Source organism: Brachyhypopomus gauderio, chromosome 2 (genome assembly GCF_052324685.1).
Source record: "Brachyhypopomus gauderio isolate BG-103 chromosome 2, BGAUD_0.2, whole genome shotgun sequence".
NCBI classification, from domain to species: Eukaryota; Metazoa; Chordata; class Actinopteri; order Gymnotiformes; family Hypopomidae; genus Brachyhypopomus; species Brachyhypopomus gauderio.
This window is the reverse complement of record NC_135212.1, coordinates 32,354,768-32,369,452: the sequence shown is the minus strand read 5'-3', so window position 1 is coordinate 32,369,452 and position 14,685 is coordinate 32,354,768. Positions and strand designations below refer to the sequence as shown.

The 14,685-nt window shown below is 46.5% G+C and overlaps 1 protein-coding gene across 2 annotated transcripts in view; it reads left to right on the top strand.

Annotated features, from left to right (window-relative positions):
- The window catches only part of nectin1b (nectin cell adhesion molecule 1b), a 172,903-nt gene that overhangs the window by 76,945 nt on the left and 81,273 nt on the right, over positions 1-14,685 (top strand). The window contains exon 6 of one of the 2 annotated variants that reach the window (XM_076994204.1): positions 8,969-13,612. The exons of the other annotated variant lie outside the window; for it this stretch is intronic. Coding sequence (XP_076850319.1) covers positions 8,969-9,468 — 500 coding nt within the window. The 3' untranslated portion in view covers positions 9,469-13,612. Of the gene's footprint in view, positions 1-8,968; positions 13,613-14,685 lie in introns of those variants that run through there. 2 annotated transcript variants of the gene reach the window in all.

The following is a 14,685-nucleotide window of genomic DNA, read 5'->3' as shown; positions in this document are numbered from 1 at the left end:
AACGCTCTCTCCTGTCACATGTCCTACTCTGCAGAACCATGGGAGACAGACAGAAAGTGAGACACAGATAGCAAGAGACTGAAAGACACAGACAGGCAGAATGAGGAAGTGAGAGAGAGAGAGAGAGAGAGAGAGAGAGATACATAGAGAGGAATAAGAGAGAGCAAAACCCTGACTGTGCAGTGTGGAAATGGGGTGGAAAAGTGGGTGATATACAGGAATATCCAACAGGAAGACCTTCTCACGTGCATTGAATTACCGTTTTTATTGCCCATATTCATATTTAGCGTCGGGTCCCTGTTGTCATTCCGTGCAGGATTACAGAACCCCGGATGCTACAGACGGCAGTGCGGGGGAGGAGCGTGGCCACACGTCTCGCCTGCTCATCGCCACACGTAAAACAAATCCAACTAAATGGGGAGCATTAGCGTTTACATTAGCGTTAGCATTAGAGTTCACTTTAGTGTTTACATTAGCACTAGCTGTTTTAGTCTGCTTCACCCATGGACAAATATAGGTCTGCTTACACCGCTGATGATCAGTGGTTAAGTTACAGCCACTGTGTAAATGTGTGGGTCAGTAAGAGAAAATAAACGCTTGTAAGAGGCAACATGCAGTGATGAGTATACTGTGGTGGAATTAATGATTACCAGAAATATATACACATAAAAATAGAACAACACCTCCTTCCCTCCTGTCTCTCTCTTTCTCACCATCTCTTTCTCTCTCTTTCTCTGTCTCTCTATCTCTCTCTTGCTCTCTCTCACACACACACTCCCCCCTCCCCTTCCTCTAGTGTTGTTCTGAGGAGCAGTTCAACTGCCATCCTGCTGTGAGACTCCTGCATCTGTGATATAACATGTTCTGGCCTATCTTGTCTCGCCCCCTCTGTTATCGGTGTGCTAGTGCACAGAGAGCAGTCCGCATTAGTCCCCCCCCTCCACCTCTACCTGCTCCCCATCGGGCGGAGATTGTTGGACTCTCTCCACCAGAACACCGTGGAGCACCTCGCCATGACTTGGGCTCATATCCCGGATGTAAGGAGGGAACATGCAGCCTTCAGGTTCTCTTGACAGGAAGTAGCCCACAAAACTTCTGTTTCATTATACAAACGAGACGTTAGCAACTCACATCCTATCTCTCTCCCTCTCTACTTCCCTCATTGTTTCTCTCTCATCCTCTCCCTCTCTTATCTCCCTCTCTCTCTTATCATCCCTCTTTACTACCCTATCCTCTCTTTCCCTTCCTCTTTCCCTCTCTGTGGGCTCAGTCTAGCACCTCTGCAGAGGCAGATAAAGAGCAGGCTGGCAGGCCTCTCTGCGGCTCTCTGCTTCCGCCCTGCTGGTCGCTGGCCCGTACCCCTTTGGGGCACTAAACAGGCAAGAACGTGTGTGCAGAGGAACGTTTCCCCTGAGGATGATCCCCCCCCCAGACCACCACCACTTGGCCCAGACGTATAAGTGGGTCAGACAGCAGACCAGGGTCACTGCTGCAGAAACAGCTCCCTCATTGCACACCCTGACACAATAACCACCTAAGAACAGCAGAGCGGCCCTGAATAAGCTCAGACCTCCTCTGTGCCTCTCCTCCTATTTCCATCCTACTCCTTTCCTCTCCAGTCTTCTCCTCTCCTCCACCTCCTCACAGTCCGAAGCATCATCTCTGTCCTCCCCTGAGGATCCTGTCCCCCTCTGACCATCAGTGAGAGCATTCTGGGGGGCGTTCTCTCATGCCCAGCATGGGTGTCGTTAAAGCCCGCAGAAGCTCCAGTTATTGGGAGAAAAAAACCACGATTAGTCCAAGTTCCAGAGCAAATGTCAGAAAATCCACATCCTGCCGTCTTCCGGAGCCCAGAAAAGCTTGGAATATCCGAGCCTGAAATATCCCCCATGCGTCCGATGGCGCGATTCCCCCGCCGGTTAGCCCTTATCTCCTGGAGCAGGCATCACTGGCGTTCACACTGATTTCCACTCACATCTCAGGTCTGAAGGTTAAAGTGGCGGAAGTGACATTTCACTCCTATTTACCCGAAGCTTAAAGCCATGTGAAGAGCGGGGAGTGAGGTGATGGCCGTTAAAGACCCGGGAAAGCCCAGTCGCTAGAAGAAAGCAGAGGGAGACTCTTTGTGGAGCTCGGCCATCTGGTGAAGTGGAGTTGCTGATTAGGTTTATTAGTTGTAGCAGTATTGCATTTCACTCACTTTCCAAACCCTAGGTGGCATCAGTCAGAACTCCTCTCTCTCTCTCTCTCTCTCTCTCTCTCTCTCTCTCTCTCTCTCTCTCTCTCTCTCTTCTCTTTCTCTCTCCCTCCCTCCATCCCTCCCACCATCACTACCTCCCTCGAAGCTCAATTCAAGGTGGCTTTATTAGCATGAATTTAGCAGGTACAACTTTGCCAAAGCAAATAGCAAAGACCTGAACTTGACGTTAACGGTTCTAATAGTTAAATGTAAAATGTAAATGTGCCTATTTTGTCAATTGTGATTTTTCACCACAATCAAAATTTGTCCTCCGCTTTTTACCCATCTGTGCAGTTAGAACACACACACACACTAGTGATTACTAGAGGGCTGTGGATCACACGTGACCAGAGTGGTGGGCAGCCCTAGCCCGGCACCCAGGGAGCAGTTGGGGTTAGGTGCCTTGCTCAAGGGCACCTCGGTCATGGTCTCAGGTCTGGGAATCAAACCCACGACCCTCCGGTCACAAGACCAGTTCCCTACAACAAGGCCATGAATGCCCTAGTTTCTAATAGTTCTAATAGTAACAAAATAATAATAAAAGTAAAAAATGTGACAATCAATTATAATAAACTACATAAAATAAAATGAGTAATAATAACACAAAACATTTTCACTGGAAAAAGATCATTATATACCGTGAGAGGTGTGGTGGTTGTGCTAGGGTGGGTGTCGTTTATTACTTATGTAGTGACATATATTTGATTGTGTTTCCTTCTTCAAGGACGATTTAAAATTTTTCTAAAGTGGGGGGAGAATTAGAAAAAATGGCAGTAGTCTCTCTTGCCCCCCATCTTTCCCTTTCTCTCTCTCTCTCTCTCTCTCTCTCTCTCTCTCTCTCTCTCTCTCTCTCTCTCTCTCTCTCTCTCTCTCTCTCTCTCTCTCTCTTTGACTGTCTTTCCCCCTCTCTGTATCTCTCTTTCTGTCTCTCCCACTTTCTGTCTCTGCCTCTCTCCCCTCCCTCTGGCTCCCCCCCTCTCTTTCTCTCAAATCACAGCATATACATAGCCGTTTCCTTTTGTAGAGCTCCTGTGATGTTGCCTGCTTCCTGTGCCCCCCCCCCCCCATCCCCCCCCCACACACCTGAAGGAGAGGCATTATATCTGTCTTTGTCTCTGTCTTCTCGGAGGGGCATTGTGTCTCTGTTCATTTGTTTCCATTGAGGGTTTATGTTTTGTTTTTTTTGTGCTCGTCTTTGACAACCATCTCCGAGCTGTTTCTGCTAGAGACGTGGTTCTCTGTGAGATTCCTGGATAGGAGGAATTTCTCCAGCATTGCACGTGTCTGTCCTGCCTGTGCTGGCCTGTCGGTCTCCAACCAGCCTCAGCCTCTACGGAGCCCCTGCAGAGGGCTTCATATGCTTCACGTACTACACACACACACACACACACACACACACACGTATGCACACATCAACGCACATGAGCACGCAGACCACAAGCACATGCAGGCATGCACACACGTGCATGTACAAACACACGCACAAAAACACACACACACGCTCACACACTCGTACATAGTCCTATCAATCATGAGGAAAGTGAGAAAAACACACTCAGACTGCATGTGTGCTCTCACTTATCTCATACCACTCCTGTAGTGTTAGTGTCTGCTAAATCCAGTGATGACATCTGCTGTGTTACATGGCACAGGATAGTACACAGAGAGGTCATGAAGCTTTACTTGAGCTTATGAAGGTGTTGACACTGGCCTGACAACTGACTCAAGCAGCCATGCTTTATATCCGCGATGGCCAGCCTACAAGGCATTTTATTTTAATTACTGTAAGTCCCCGAGTCCAAGATCCAGGAGGTCTGTTTATCCAGCACGTCTGTTTAGGTGTGTTGAAAGTCACATGCAGTCATTCCACGAGAGGCTTGAGAATTCATTTATCTCCGTTCTGTCGCTGTAGCTGATAAAGCTGGTCCCTGACACCCCTCCATTTCTTGACAGATTCGCAAAGGCAAGCAGGGAGGGAAACTTGTCTGGGGAGGGAGACATGTCCAGGGAGGAGATGTGTTCAGGGAGGGAGACATGTCTGGGGAGGGAGACGTGTACAGGAAGTGAGACGTGTCTGGGGAGTGAGATGTGTACAGGAAGTGAGACGTGTCTGGGGAGGGAGACGTGTACAGGAAGTGAGACGTGTCTGGGGAGGGAGATGTGTCTGGGGAGTGAGACATGTACAGGGAGTGAGACGAGACGCTATTTGTCAACACTTCCGTAACATCACGGCCCACCGAGACGTGCGCCTGCCGAGGCCCCTGCTCAAAACGGCTCACGTAGCGGCCAACACGTTCGCTTCGTGTGTTCAAAAGAAAAGAAAAAGGGGTTTAAAAAAAGCCAAACGATGAGCAAAAAGAAAGAGTCTTGGCAGGCGTGTGCGCAGGCTGTGATTCAGCCTACTCCATATTATAAATCTATCACACAGCTGGATTGAATTATACCGCATGCCGCCACCTATTAATCTGACTGAGGCCGGTGGGCCTGTGGCAGCTCAAGGTAACCTCTCTATCTGCATATTCCCAGAGGCTCCGTAATGGCCGCCGCCTTTTGTTTTCACCGGCGAATGGCACGCCGCTCTGGGTCTTGCTTTATCTGCTTGCTGGCAGGTGTTGCCGCTAGCGACAGGGCCTTGAACACACCCCCTCCCCTTTCTTAGCACACGTGCTCCTGGCTGCTGTCAGCTCCTGTAACCGCTATGCTCCGTCGTTCATTAGGAGAGCCCTGTCCGAACCGTTATTTACCGCTGAAACTATTATGTTGACGTGTGGCAGCGAACCCTGTGCTGACGTATAGCTATGCGGCTTTCGTCACTCGTGTTGTTTTGTTTGTCTGTTTTTATGAGACACCCCCCCACCCATATTTCATGTATGAAATATGCCCCTGCAGCTGAGGAACACCTATGGAACAGCTGGGCCACACAGCCACACAACCAAAGACACGAGGGCTGCTATTAAACGAAGTGTCTCACTGTCAAAAGTGTCTCACTGTCCACTGTTAAGAGGTGGTTGCTGGAAGACCTAGTAGAAGCCCTGTTTCTTTACCCATCATCGTTCTGTCCGGAAGGTTCCATTCCACCTGAAATGTCTTATTCACAATCACGTAGATGCATACTCCTGACTTCTTAGCCAGTCAAATACCTGTCCTGGCCTGCACAGACTTGCAGATATTGATTATTTTGGGCTGTCGGGCTTTGACTGCCCTGTTGTATTTCCTGAGTGTCATAACAGAAGGGGCCTTTGAATTTTTGAGGTGTCATAAGACATGGGGCTCTGTGTGGGTCTCCCAAGGCCTTATTAACTGCAGTGGTTGCCTTCTTCTCAAGCATGTGAGGTAAACATGGGCGGCCCAGACTCCCCACGGCGCACATGCCCCTGCTCATACACACCTTCTCTTTTTTCATTCATCTCCAAACAGGAACACTTGGCCTCCCTTCATGGAGTGGCTGTTAGCTTCTTGTAGGCCTCAATCGACTGATGTGTGTGTGTGTGTGTGTGTGTGTGTGTGTGTGTGTGTGTGTGTGTGTGTGTGTGTGTGTGTGTGTGTGTGTGTGTGTGTGTGTGTGTGTGTGTGTGTGTGTGTGTGTGAGAGAGAGAGAGAGAGAGCAAGAGAGAGAGAGAGCAAGAGAGAGAGAGAGAGACCAGGGCTTTGTTTACTCTCCACAAACAGCCATGTATTCAGTACATACACACACATACACCTTCATGCTAGAGAAGAGACAAAGGGAGAGAGTGAGAGATAAAGGGGAGAGTTAGAGGAGAGAGAGTGAGAGATGAAGAGTGAATGAGAGTGAGAGGAGTAAAGAAAGATGAAACACTGTTACATAAATTCACATCACTATTTAGACTATTTATGATCTAATGGTTTTTTTATTGTTACTTTTAACATTTTGGTTCATAAAAAATTATAAACAATCATAGTTATTTTGGTCTTTCTATCCTTTATATAAATTTTGTATTCTCATATAATTGTATAATTTATATTTGTAATGTTATATAAATTCTGTATTGTACTTGTTTCGGCAACATAGGTGTTATTTATTTTCAGATGACAGAGGGAGATGAAGGAGAGATTGAGAGAAAAGTGGAGAGAATGAAAGGATAAGGAGAGAGAAATGAGGAAGAGAGTGAGAGATGAAGAGTCTTTAGAGTTATGGAGAGGAAAGCTGGAAAACCTGGTGGAGGGGGTCAGTGAAGAGAAGACAGGATTAGAGGAAGACCTCCTTTTTATTCATCTCTCTCTCTCTCTCTCTCTCTCTCTCTCTCTCTCTCTCTCTCTCTCTCTCTTTCTCTCTGTCTAGCCAGAGGTGACCTCGGTCTGCTCTCTCAGTCATGTAGGTAATGAAGTCCCTCAGTCTCTCTAATCCCATTAGAGCCCAGATTAAAACCTGAGAGGTGATATGTGAGGGACTGGCCAGCATACACACACACACACACACACAAACTCACACACATCCAACCCAAACAGAGACGAGAAGAACGGAGACAGAGAGAATCAACAGGTCTGTGCAGTTGAATGGCTCTAAGCATTGAGTGATGGACTATTTCAGTAATTAAACTTGAGGGGCAGCCTGTTGTCCGGCCAAAACGACACAAGGACAATCTCCATTCAGCACTGGCTCCTTCATTCCCCATGTTTATCATTTCTCTCATTAGAAAGCCACTGGATAATTGGATATATTGGCTTAATAGAGTTAAGAATAAAATGCAGTCATTTAAAAGCCCATTATTAGCCCATTTACAATGGTTATCTTTTTTTGTCTCTATCTTGCCTTCTTGTCATAACAGCTAATTAAAAAAAGTGGTACTCTCATTTGCCAGTGGCAAGATTTGTGTGTGTGTGTGTGTGTGTGTGTGTGTGTGTGTGTGTGTGTGTGTGTGTGTGTGTGTGTGTGTGTGTGTGTGTGTGCTGCACATATGAGTACATGCTTGTGTGTTTTTATGCATTGACTTTTCCCTGTTAGCATTTTTAGATTATAGGCCATGATGGATTGAATCCCCTGAGTTTTTTTTTACCTTTTATGACCATAATCCTTCACAAGCTGTCCGAGTGTCAGTACGAGATATCTGGGCAGCCCAGCGCGTGTGGGGAGGGCGTTGGCTTCTTGTGGAACGATCCAGAGCAGGGACTCATTAAACCGCCCGTTACGGCCCGAATATGTCAAGGCTCATTACGGCGCATTCTTGATAACCCCGCCCTCTGCGCGGGGGCCGGCCCTGCAGTTCTACACACACGTGTTGGTGACCTGCGCACCAGTTTTCCCTATTAACATATGCAAATGACTCAGACTCTGATCAGGCAACGTGAACCAGTGACACGGCAGAGGGAGTTTGCTTTGGGAGGCCCGTGGGGACCCTGGGGCGGGGCTGATGAAACAGCACTGGGAGACCCGTGGCCATGACCCGTGAGAGCCTCTCGAGCTTGGATCCCGCAAGGCAGAAGGACATGGTCCAGAATCTTTAATGAGCACATCCCTACTGTTGGAAGCACCTCTCTCATTCTTTCCACCGTGGTCTTTGAGAGGATGAGTCAGTATTAAGTGTGGTTTGTGCCGGCCTGGTTTATGGGTTCGTCTGCTGAGGCCCTGGTCCGTGGAGAGAGAAACCGCTTTGAGCTCCCTGCTCTGGCTAAGGAATTCGGATGTTTGAGAAACATCTATTTTATATTTTTAAAAAACATAGGGATCTACAGTGGTTTGCATTGCATGCCCTACGTGTGTGTGTGTGTGTGTGTGTGTGTGTGTGTGTGTGTGTGTGTGTGTGTGTGTGTGTGTGTGTGTGTGTGTGTGTGTGTGTGAGTGTGTGTGTGTGCGTGCGTGCATGTTGTCATACCTTCAATCTGTGTGGGTCCTGCATTTAGAGAATGCAGTTAAATTGTAAATGCAGGATTTCTCAGGCACTATGACAGTAAGGGAGCCGCTCGCTGCCGTCGTTGCCTCGTTACGAATGCGTGGCCTCGCACGTCGCTCCATTTTTTCATAACAGCTGCAGCACAATCCAACTCACTGATTCACGTCCAAACATTAGTGCTTTGACATGGTGTCGCGATGCCAAGAAGATTCCAATGTAGTTGAGGCAGTGAAAGTGATTGTGCCACTGTGTTTGTCATCCGGTTTCACATCACTTAGAAGGTTACATTTAATCCTTGATTCTTAGCTGAGTTGTGTAAAAAACAGTTGATTGTTCTACTGCAAATGTGCAAGAACCATATGTGTTATGTGTTATGTGTTAGTGTGCAAACAAAAACAACCTGCTTGCTGCATCTTGACTGACATTTGAATGACGTCATAGAACAGGCAGCTTTGATTTGTTTGGTTTAGATTATTTTTTACTGCTCTGTGTAGTAGGGTTGGGGACTGTTGTGTGTGATGATGTCACGCGTGATGGGGGCGGGACTGCTAAGCATGCTGGGAGTGGGGACTGTTGGACCATGATCGCTCTCCTTTCCCTCTCCTTTCTTGCATCTGCAAACACTCTCAGCTTGTTTTGCTATATGAAAGGCTTTTCGTGGGCTGGAGGTGTGGGTGGTGTTTGGGATAATGAGCGTGGGGCTTATACGGCGGGGGCGGGGCTTGGGTGGTGGGGGCGTGGCACCTATTCCTTTATTTCCCCCTTTGCTTCTCCTTCCCCTTGTCCCTTTACTCATCAGAAAAAGCTCCTGCACTTATGCACTTCCTTCCCACCAGAGCACTGACACACTCTCCCCTTCCATCTGTCTTTTCCTACCCAGAACACCCTATCCAATCGACTACAGGCCATGAGAAGACACCGGAGCCAAATCCCAACCCTGCCATTTGGGGCGCCGTTGGGGGCGTGTGCCTGCTGCTGGGCGGGGCCGCGCTGCTCTTCTTCTTCCTACGGCGTCGCCAGCGCACCTTCAAGGGCGACTACAGCACCAAGAAACACGTTTTCGGCAACGGCTACAGCAAGGCTGGAGGCCTGCCCGCCCACCCGCCCATGCCCAAGAACCTGCAGTACCCGGACGACTCCGACGACGAGAAGAAGCCCTCTCAGATCGCCGCGCCCGGCGGCTTCGATGGCGTCGAGCGGGATTTCGACGGCAACTCCGAGGACCTGAAGAGGCCCTACTTTACAGTGGACGAAGGCGAGAGCCACGACTACGACGAACGGACTCTCGCCTTCCAGTATGATCCCGAGTCTGAGATCAACGACGACATGGTCTCCCAGACCGACGGCTCTGTCATTTCAAAGAAAGAGTGGTACGTGTAGTGCAGCAAAAAAGAGAAAAGCATCAACAACCTCCTGCTCCCTCCTGCATCGACCACACCCCCTCACCTCCATCACTAGAAGCCCTCCCTCCATCCCGTCTGTTCCCACCTTCACCCCATCCCCACTCCTCCCACCCAGCAAGCTCCGCCCCCATCAGTACCCATCCAACTAAACGGTAGAAAAACCGCTTACAGCATCGGCACACAGCGGCATCACCAAATGCGCACACATTACTAGAGTAACCTGCAACAAGCAAAAAGAGGTGTGATCATGTACTGATGCCGATGGCCATTGACTATTAAAACCACAAGGGTTGGTTGCTTGAAATATGTTTGGTGTTTAATTTTTTTTGTATGTTTTTATTTTTAATTTTTTCTTATTTTGTTATTAAAAATGTATTAAATGTGAGAAAAGAGACTTTGTAATTGTTTTAGGAAGGGGTATTCTTGCTCATTTTGTGAGTCCTACACTGGATGTATGATACTTTTTTAATTTTAATCTCATATCATTGTTTTTACTTAAATTTCCTTTTATAACTGATCCTTTTTTTTGTAACATTTTGCATTTTTAAGGGGTGTTGGTTAGCTGAAACTGTGGAGGTGAAATATTAGAATATTCTCATATATAAATGGATAGTTATGAGATATGTGGTCAGTTGTTTCAGAGTGAATTTAGATACGGTTTTGTTCTTAGAGGTTTGGTCTCTGTGGTGCCGCCCCTCCTCCTTGCTCCCCCAGCCAATGGGAATGAGAAGCCACAGGTAAGCGCGAGGTCTAGTGGACTGTGGAACAGGCCTTCATGGCAGAAACAGACCAGCCGGCTCGGGCGGGACCAGGGATAAACAAAAAATAAGCACACAGGACGCTGGCTAATCTCGAAAGGCACGTGTGTGGTAACACTGATTTTCCGAGTGTGTGCTGCGGGCCTGTTGGTTCCGGCGTTTACTGGGGTGGCGCGCGCAGACGGAAAGCCAGTGGCAGACACGCAGAGCCTGAATGCTGAGCTGGCGGGGAGCCGTCCTCTCCCCAGAGTTACCCCAGAGGACAGGGGGTCTGTCCGGGCCGCCCTCCTCCTCACTACCCCCTTTTGCCAGCTCACATTCGCGCGATCATGATGGGCCGTCGTGTCCGGTATTTTCAAAGCACTGCTCTCCCGAGGTCCATTTCAGTAACATTTACACTTGAAGATGCCAACTTGTGTAAGAGTCTTGAAATGGAGAGTTGGGTGTTGGTCTTAATCCTTCATGAGGATAGTGAAATGGACTCATTGTTTGTGAGGTAATAGATACTCTAGAGTGGGGACATGTTTGACAATGTAAATAATAACAGTATAGCTAAATATGGTAATATTTTGTCACATGCACATATGAGATTGTAATCCCTCAGTAACTATGGCGACGTCAGATTCTGAAGATCCTGGAGACAGTGGAGTATGAAAGTCACATCAAAACCATCCTGGTCCACAAAGAAACAACATCAGCTAAAGATGGACAGAGACTCCAGGCACTGCTTCCATGACACGGTGTCCTGCCATTAGTTTTTCTTTCTTTTCGTTTTCCATCTTATTTTTTAAATTAATATCATGACAGAGGAGGCTAAGCAAGGTTACGCCTCCTTCTGTTCACAAACACTGCCACCACTGATCGCTCTGAAACCAGGGGGCCGCAGTCAGCCGCTTTATCTCAGCCACTCTGTCTGCTGACAGCTACTGTGGATCGCAGTGTTTACGCGACTGGGGAGAAATGTTTCTGGTGAAACTGGGGGAATAAAAAACAGCAAAGAGTCACCAAGTAATGGACAATGGACACGCCTGGCTGGGTGGAAATATTCAAATCTGCGAGCCTTATTTTAATGTTTGTATTTGTTGTGTGAGCGCGTGTGTGTGCGTAGGAGCTGGTGTTGCTTTCGTTTGACTTTGTCCTCTTTCGCATTAAGCCAGACCTGTGGTCTTTGTGTTCTGTTTTGTTGACTCTCTGCAGCAGAGCGCTTTCCAATCCCATATTTGGGCAACTGGTTTTGTTGCATTCTGGGTCTACTCTTCCTAAATTTACGGGAGGTAGGCGACCCCGCTAGTGCTTTTTGGGGGGCAGGTTTTTTTGCAGACAAATTACATGTCTGAAAACAAATACATTGTCCTTCAAACCCCTCAAATTGCATTTGAATTTAACCACATACGTCATTGAAAACTGAGCGCTGGTCTCGGGTCTAATTCTCAGAGAAGGACAGATTAGAGCAGGGAGTGTTGGTAACCTCACAGACAAAACAGGGGCTCTTGTAAGGTAATGGAGCCATAAGTGAATGCCACTTGTGTTCTCGGCCGAAGGAAAAGTCAAGTCTGTGCCTGTGTTAGATGGACACCTGTACTGTTTGGGTAAAAGTCTCCAGGTGATGCCTGGGTTAGTCTGAAAAAAGACCATGTGTGATGACTAACTGTTCATTTGTTGTTTCTTTTTAATAAACAGTTTTAGCTTGATAGGTGTGCAACGTTCTACAAAATGGCAGTGCCTATGATGTACGTGAGATATATGGTATTTCGTTTTTTTTGTTTTTTTAAAGAAAAATCTAAAACTTGTACAGATATATTTGCTCTGAAATGTTTGTCTCCTGTTCATACTGTGTATCAAATTCATTTTTACAAGAGTTAAAGAATCTGGGTAAAACACATCTCTGTTTTGTTTGGTCCTTCCGACTGAAATAGCCAGAAACATCAGTACACCTTTCAACGTGCAGGCCAACGTGGAGGGCAGTCATCAGCTTTTAGTTTTAGTTAGTTTTTTTTTTTTTTTTTTGCTTTGCGGTTCAGGTCTTACAGCCTGGCGTGAATCGGGTGATCTCAAATGTCCCTCCTTGGTTTGCTGGTGAAACTCGAGGGGTGGAGGCCTCCATCTGGCCTCCATCAGGCCTCCATCAGGCCTCCAGCCTTTGTTTGTCGGACCAGGCTGGATGCACATGTGCAGTCCCAGCAGCGATTAGGGCTCGAATCACAGGGTTTTCATCGGACCCCTTAATTAACAATTAGGGTGGATGTCCTTTTCTCTCGTTTGCACAGCGCTGACCCTCCTACGGCGGCTCGTATTCATTACGCCCTTTTCTTCCCCGTGTCGAGCACAAGTTCCTCTGGCGCCCAGCGTTCGCAATGGGCTTTAAATGTCATATGGGGGACACAGAATGAGTCTAATCAAGCTGTATTCATGTCCGGCATCTATGGTTCATTATAGCAAGTGTTCCCGTTAAAACGATCAGGCATTTTCAGAGACCAGTGTGTACACAGTCCTGTGTGTATACTAACTTTTTCTGTCTTTTTTTATATTAGCAATATTTTATTATTATTATTATTATTATTATTATTATGATTTAGTTATATATTTTTTCCGTTCTGTAACAGAACAGGCCTTGCTTTTCCATTCCAGACACTCATGCCTTTCTAACTGCCCACTACAAGCCACATTCCATTGTAAATATTGTATGTACCACTGCACCTCCAGCTCGTGTTCAGTAGACTCACCTGTAGTAGGGAAGCATGTGGAGATGGCCGACTGCACACCAATCCAAGAAGCAACCACGAGTTCAAACGGGCTGGACATGTATAGCTTATTGCCATAATTCTACTTTTATCCTTGACTTAGAGACGTTTTGATATGTTGATGGGTTCTCTATAGGGAAACAGCACCGAGATATAATGACTTTGTAAATAAATTCAACAAAAACAACAGAATGATCTAGTCTTCATGCAGCTGTGTGAATGTATGTTTGCTGAGGTTGATGATGAAAAAAAGAAACAAATAGTGTTCACGTGTGTTGACCCAGTGAAGTATCCTGTATTTGCTTTCAAACATTAAATGATTTCAATGGTCAATAATGTTTTGTCCCAGTTCTCTGACTAAGTCACTATGGGGTCAGCCCCTCCTGCTCCCTACATGACACGCAGTCATAGAGGAGAAAGTTGGCGTTTTACAACGATCTCTGCTTACAGTCTCCCAGTAGACGTCTCCACAGATATAAAACCACACTAGTTTTTTTGCTCTTCATTTTATTTTTCATTAGTCATTTAGTCATTTTAAAGTTTGATTTGACAGGGGTGGAATTTTTTTGTTTGTTTTTTTTTTTTTTTTTTTTTGTTCAGAGAAATAAAGATCTTGCCAGTGGATTTTGAAGTCTGTGGTGACTCGTATTGGAACCCCCTTTCCTCCAGCAGTGCTGTTTGTGCAGTCTTTACGCACAATTCACACAATTCATTCATTCAAAACAAACCTGCAACCCAGCTTGTGTTGAAACAAACCTCTAACGTGTCTGCACGAGCAAGATTGAAGTAAGTGTTTGGGAAACATGCTGTGATTTAAATCATTCCCACGCACCATTCTGAGGAGCTTTCCAGCACCCTGCCCCCCAGACCTTTAAATGTCATGTCCCTAATAACTGCTTTTACACTGTTAGTCTTTACATGGCAAACAACTATGGTGATGTGCAAAAACAGCCTAAATAATCACTGCAGGTACAGATAAAAACAGACCCAATAATAACAACATAGACAAAGAAAATAATAAATAATAATAATAGGTACAAATGGGCATAGTTGTTTTGTCTATACAGTATATGCTCTGAAAAATGGGAGCTTTTTATAATAGAATCTACAGGAATTTTATCTTTCTCTATCCATTTGATAAAGTACAGCATGTGCGAGCCGTTTTATCAACAAGGGCAATTTTTCACCCAGCACAGTTGAAAATAAGCTCTTCATCAGTCAAAGCAATGGCCCTGAAACAGCTTGATGTAGGCAGAAGTGGAGTGTGGGAGATCTGGGCCGCACTGAACAGACATCCAGGGCTCACTACATGCTGTTGCATGCTTGTTAGGGTCCCTAACCTAAGGCTGGTCACAGGGTTCCTTATAGGATATCATTACTGGGATACCCACACGTTAGAACAGGTCCCTCACTGAGCCCTTGTATACTAATCAGTGTTCTTAGATATATGTTAGTTAAGGTCCCTTACTCTGCTAGTGAGGACCCCAATAGCCATGTTTTCACCAGCGAGGAATGGGTTCCATTCTGGTCCAGGCTTCTGAGAACGTCTGTGTTAACAGAGAATGTTCGCTCCAGTTTTTATTGGAACTGATGAAGTATCATCAGTGGAGGGCGTGGCACAGCACACAGCAGAAGTAAACAGCATTAACAAGATGGTGAAGTGCACAGAATACCTGTGAGCATCTGGAACAAAAG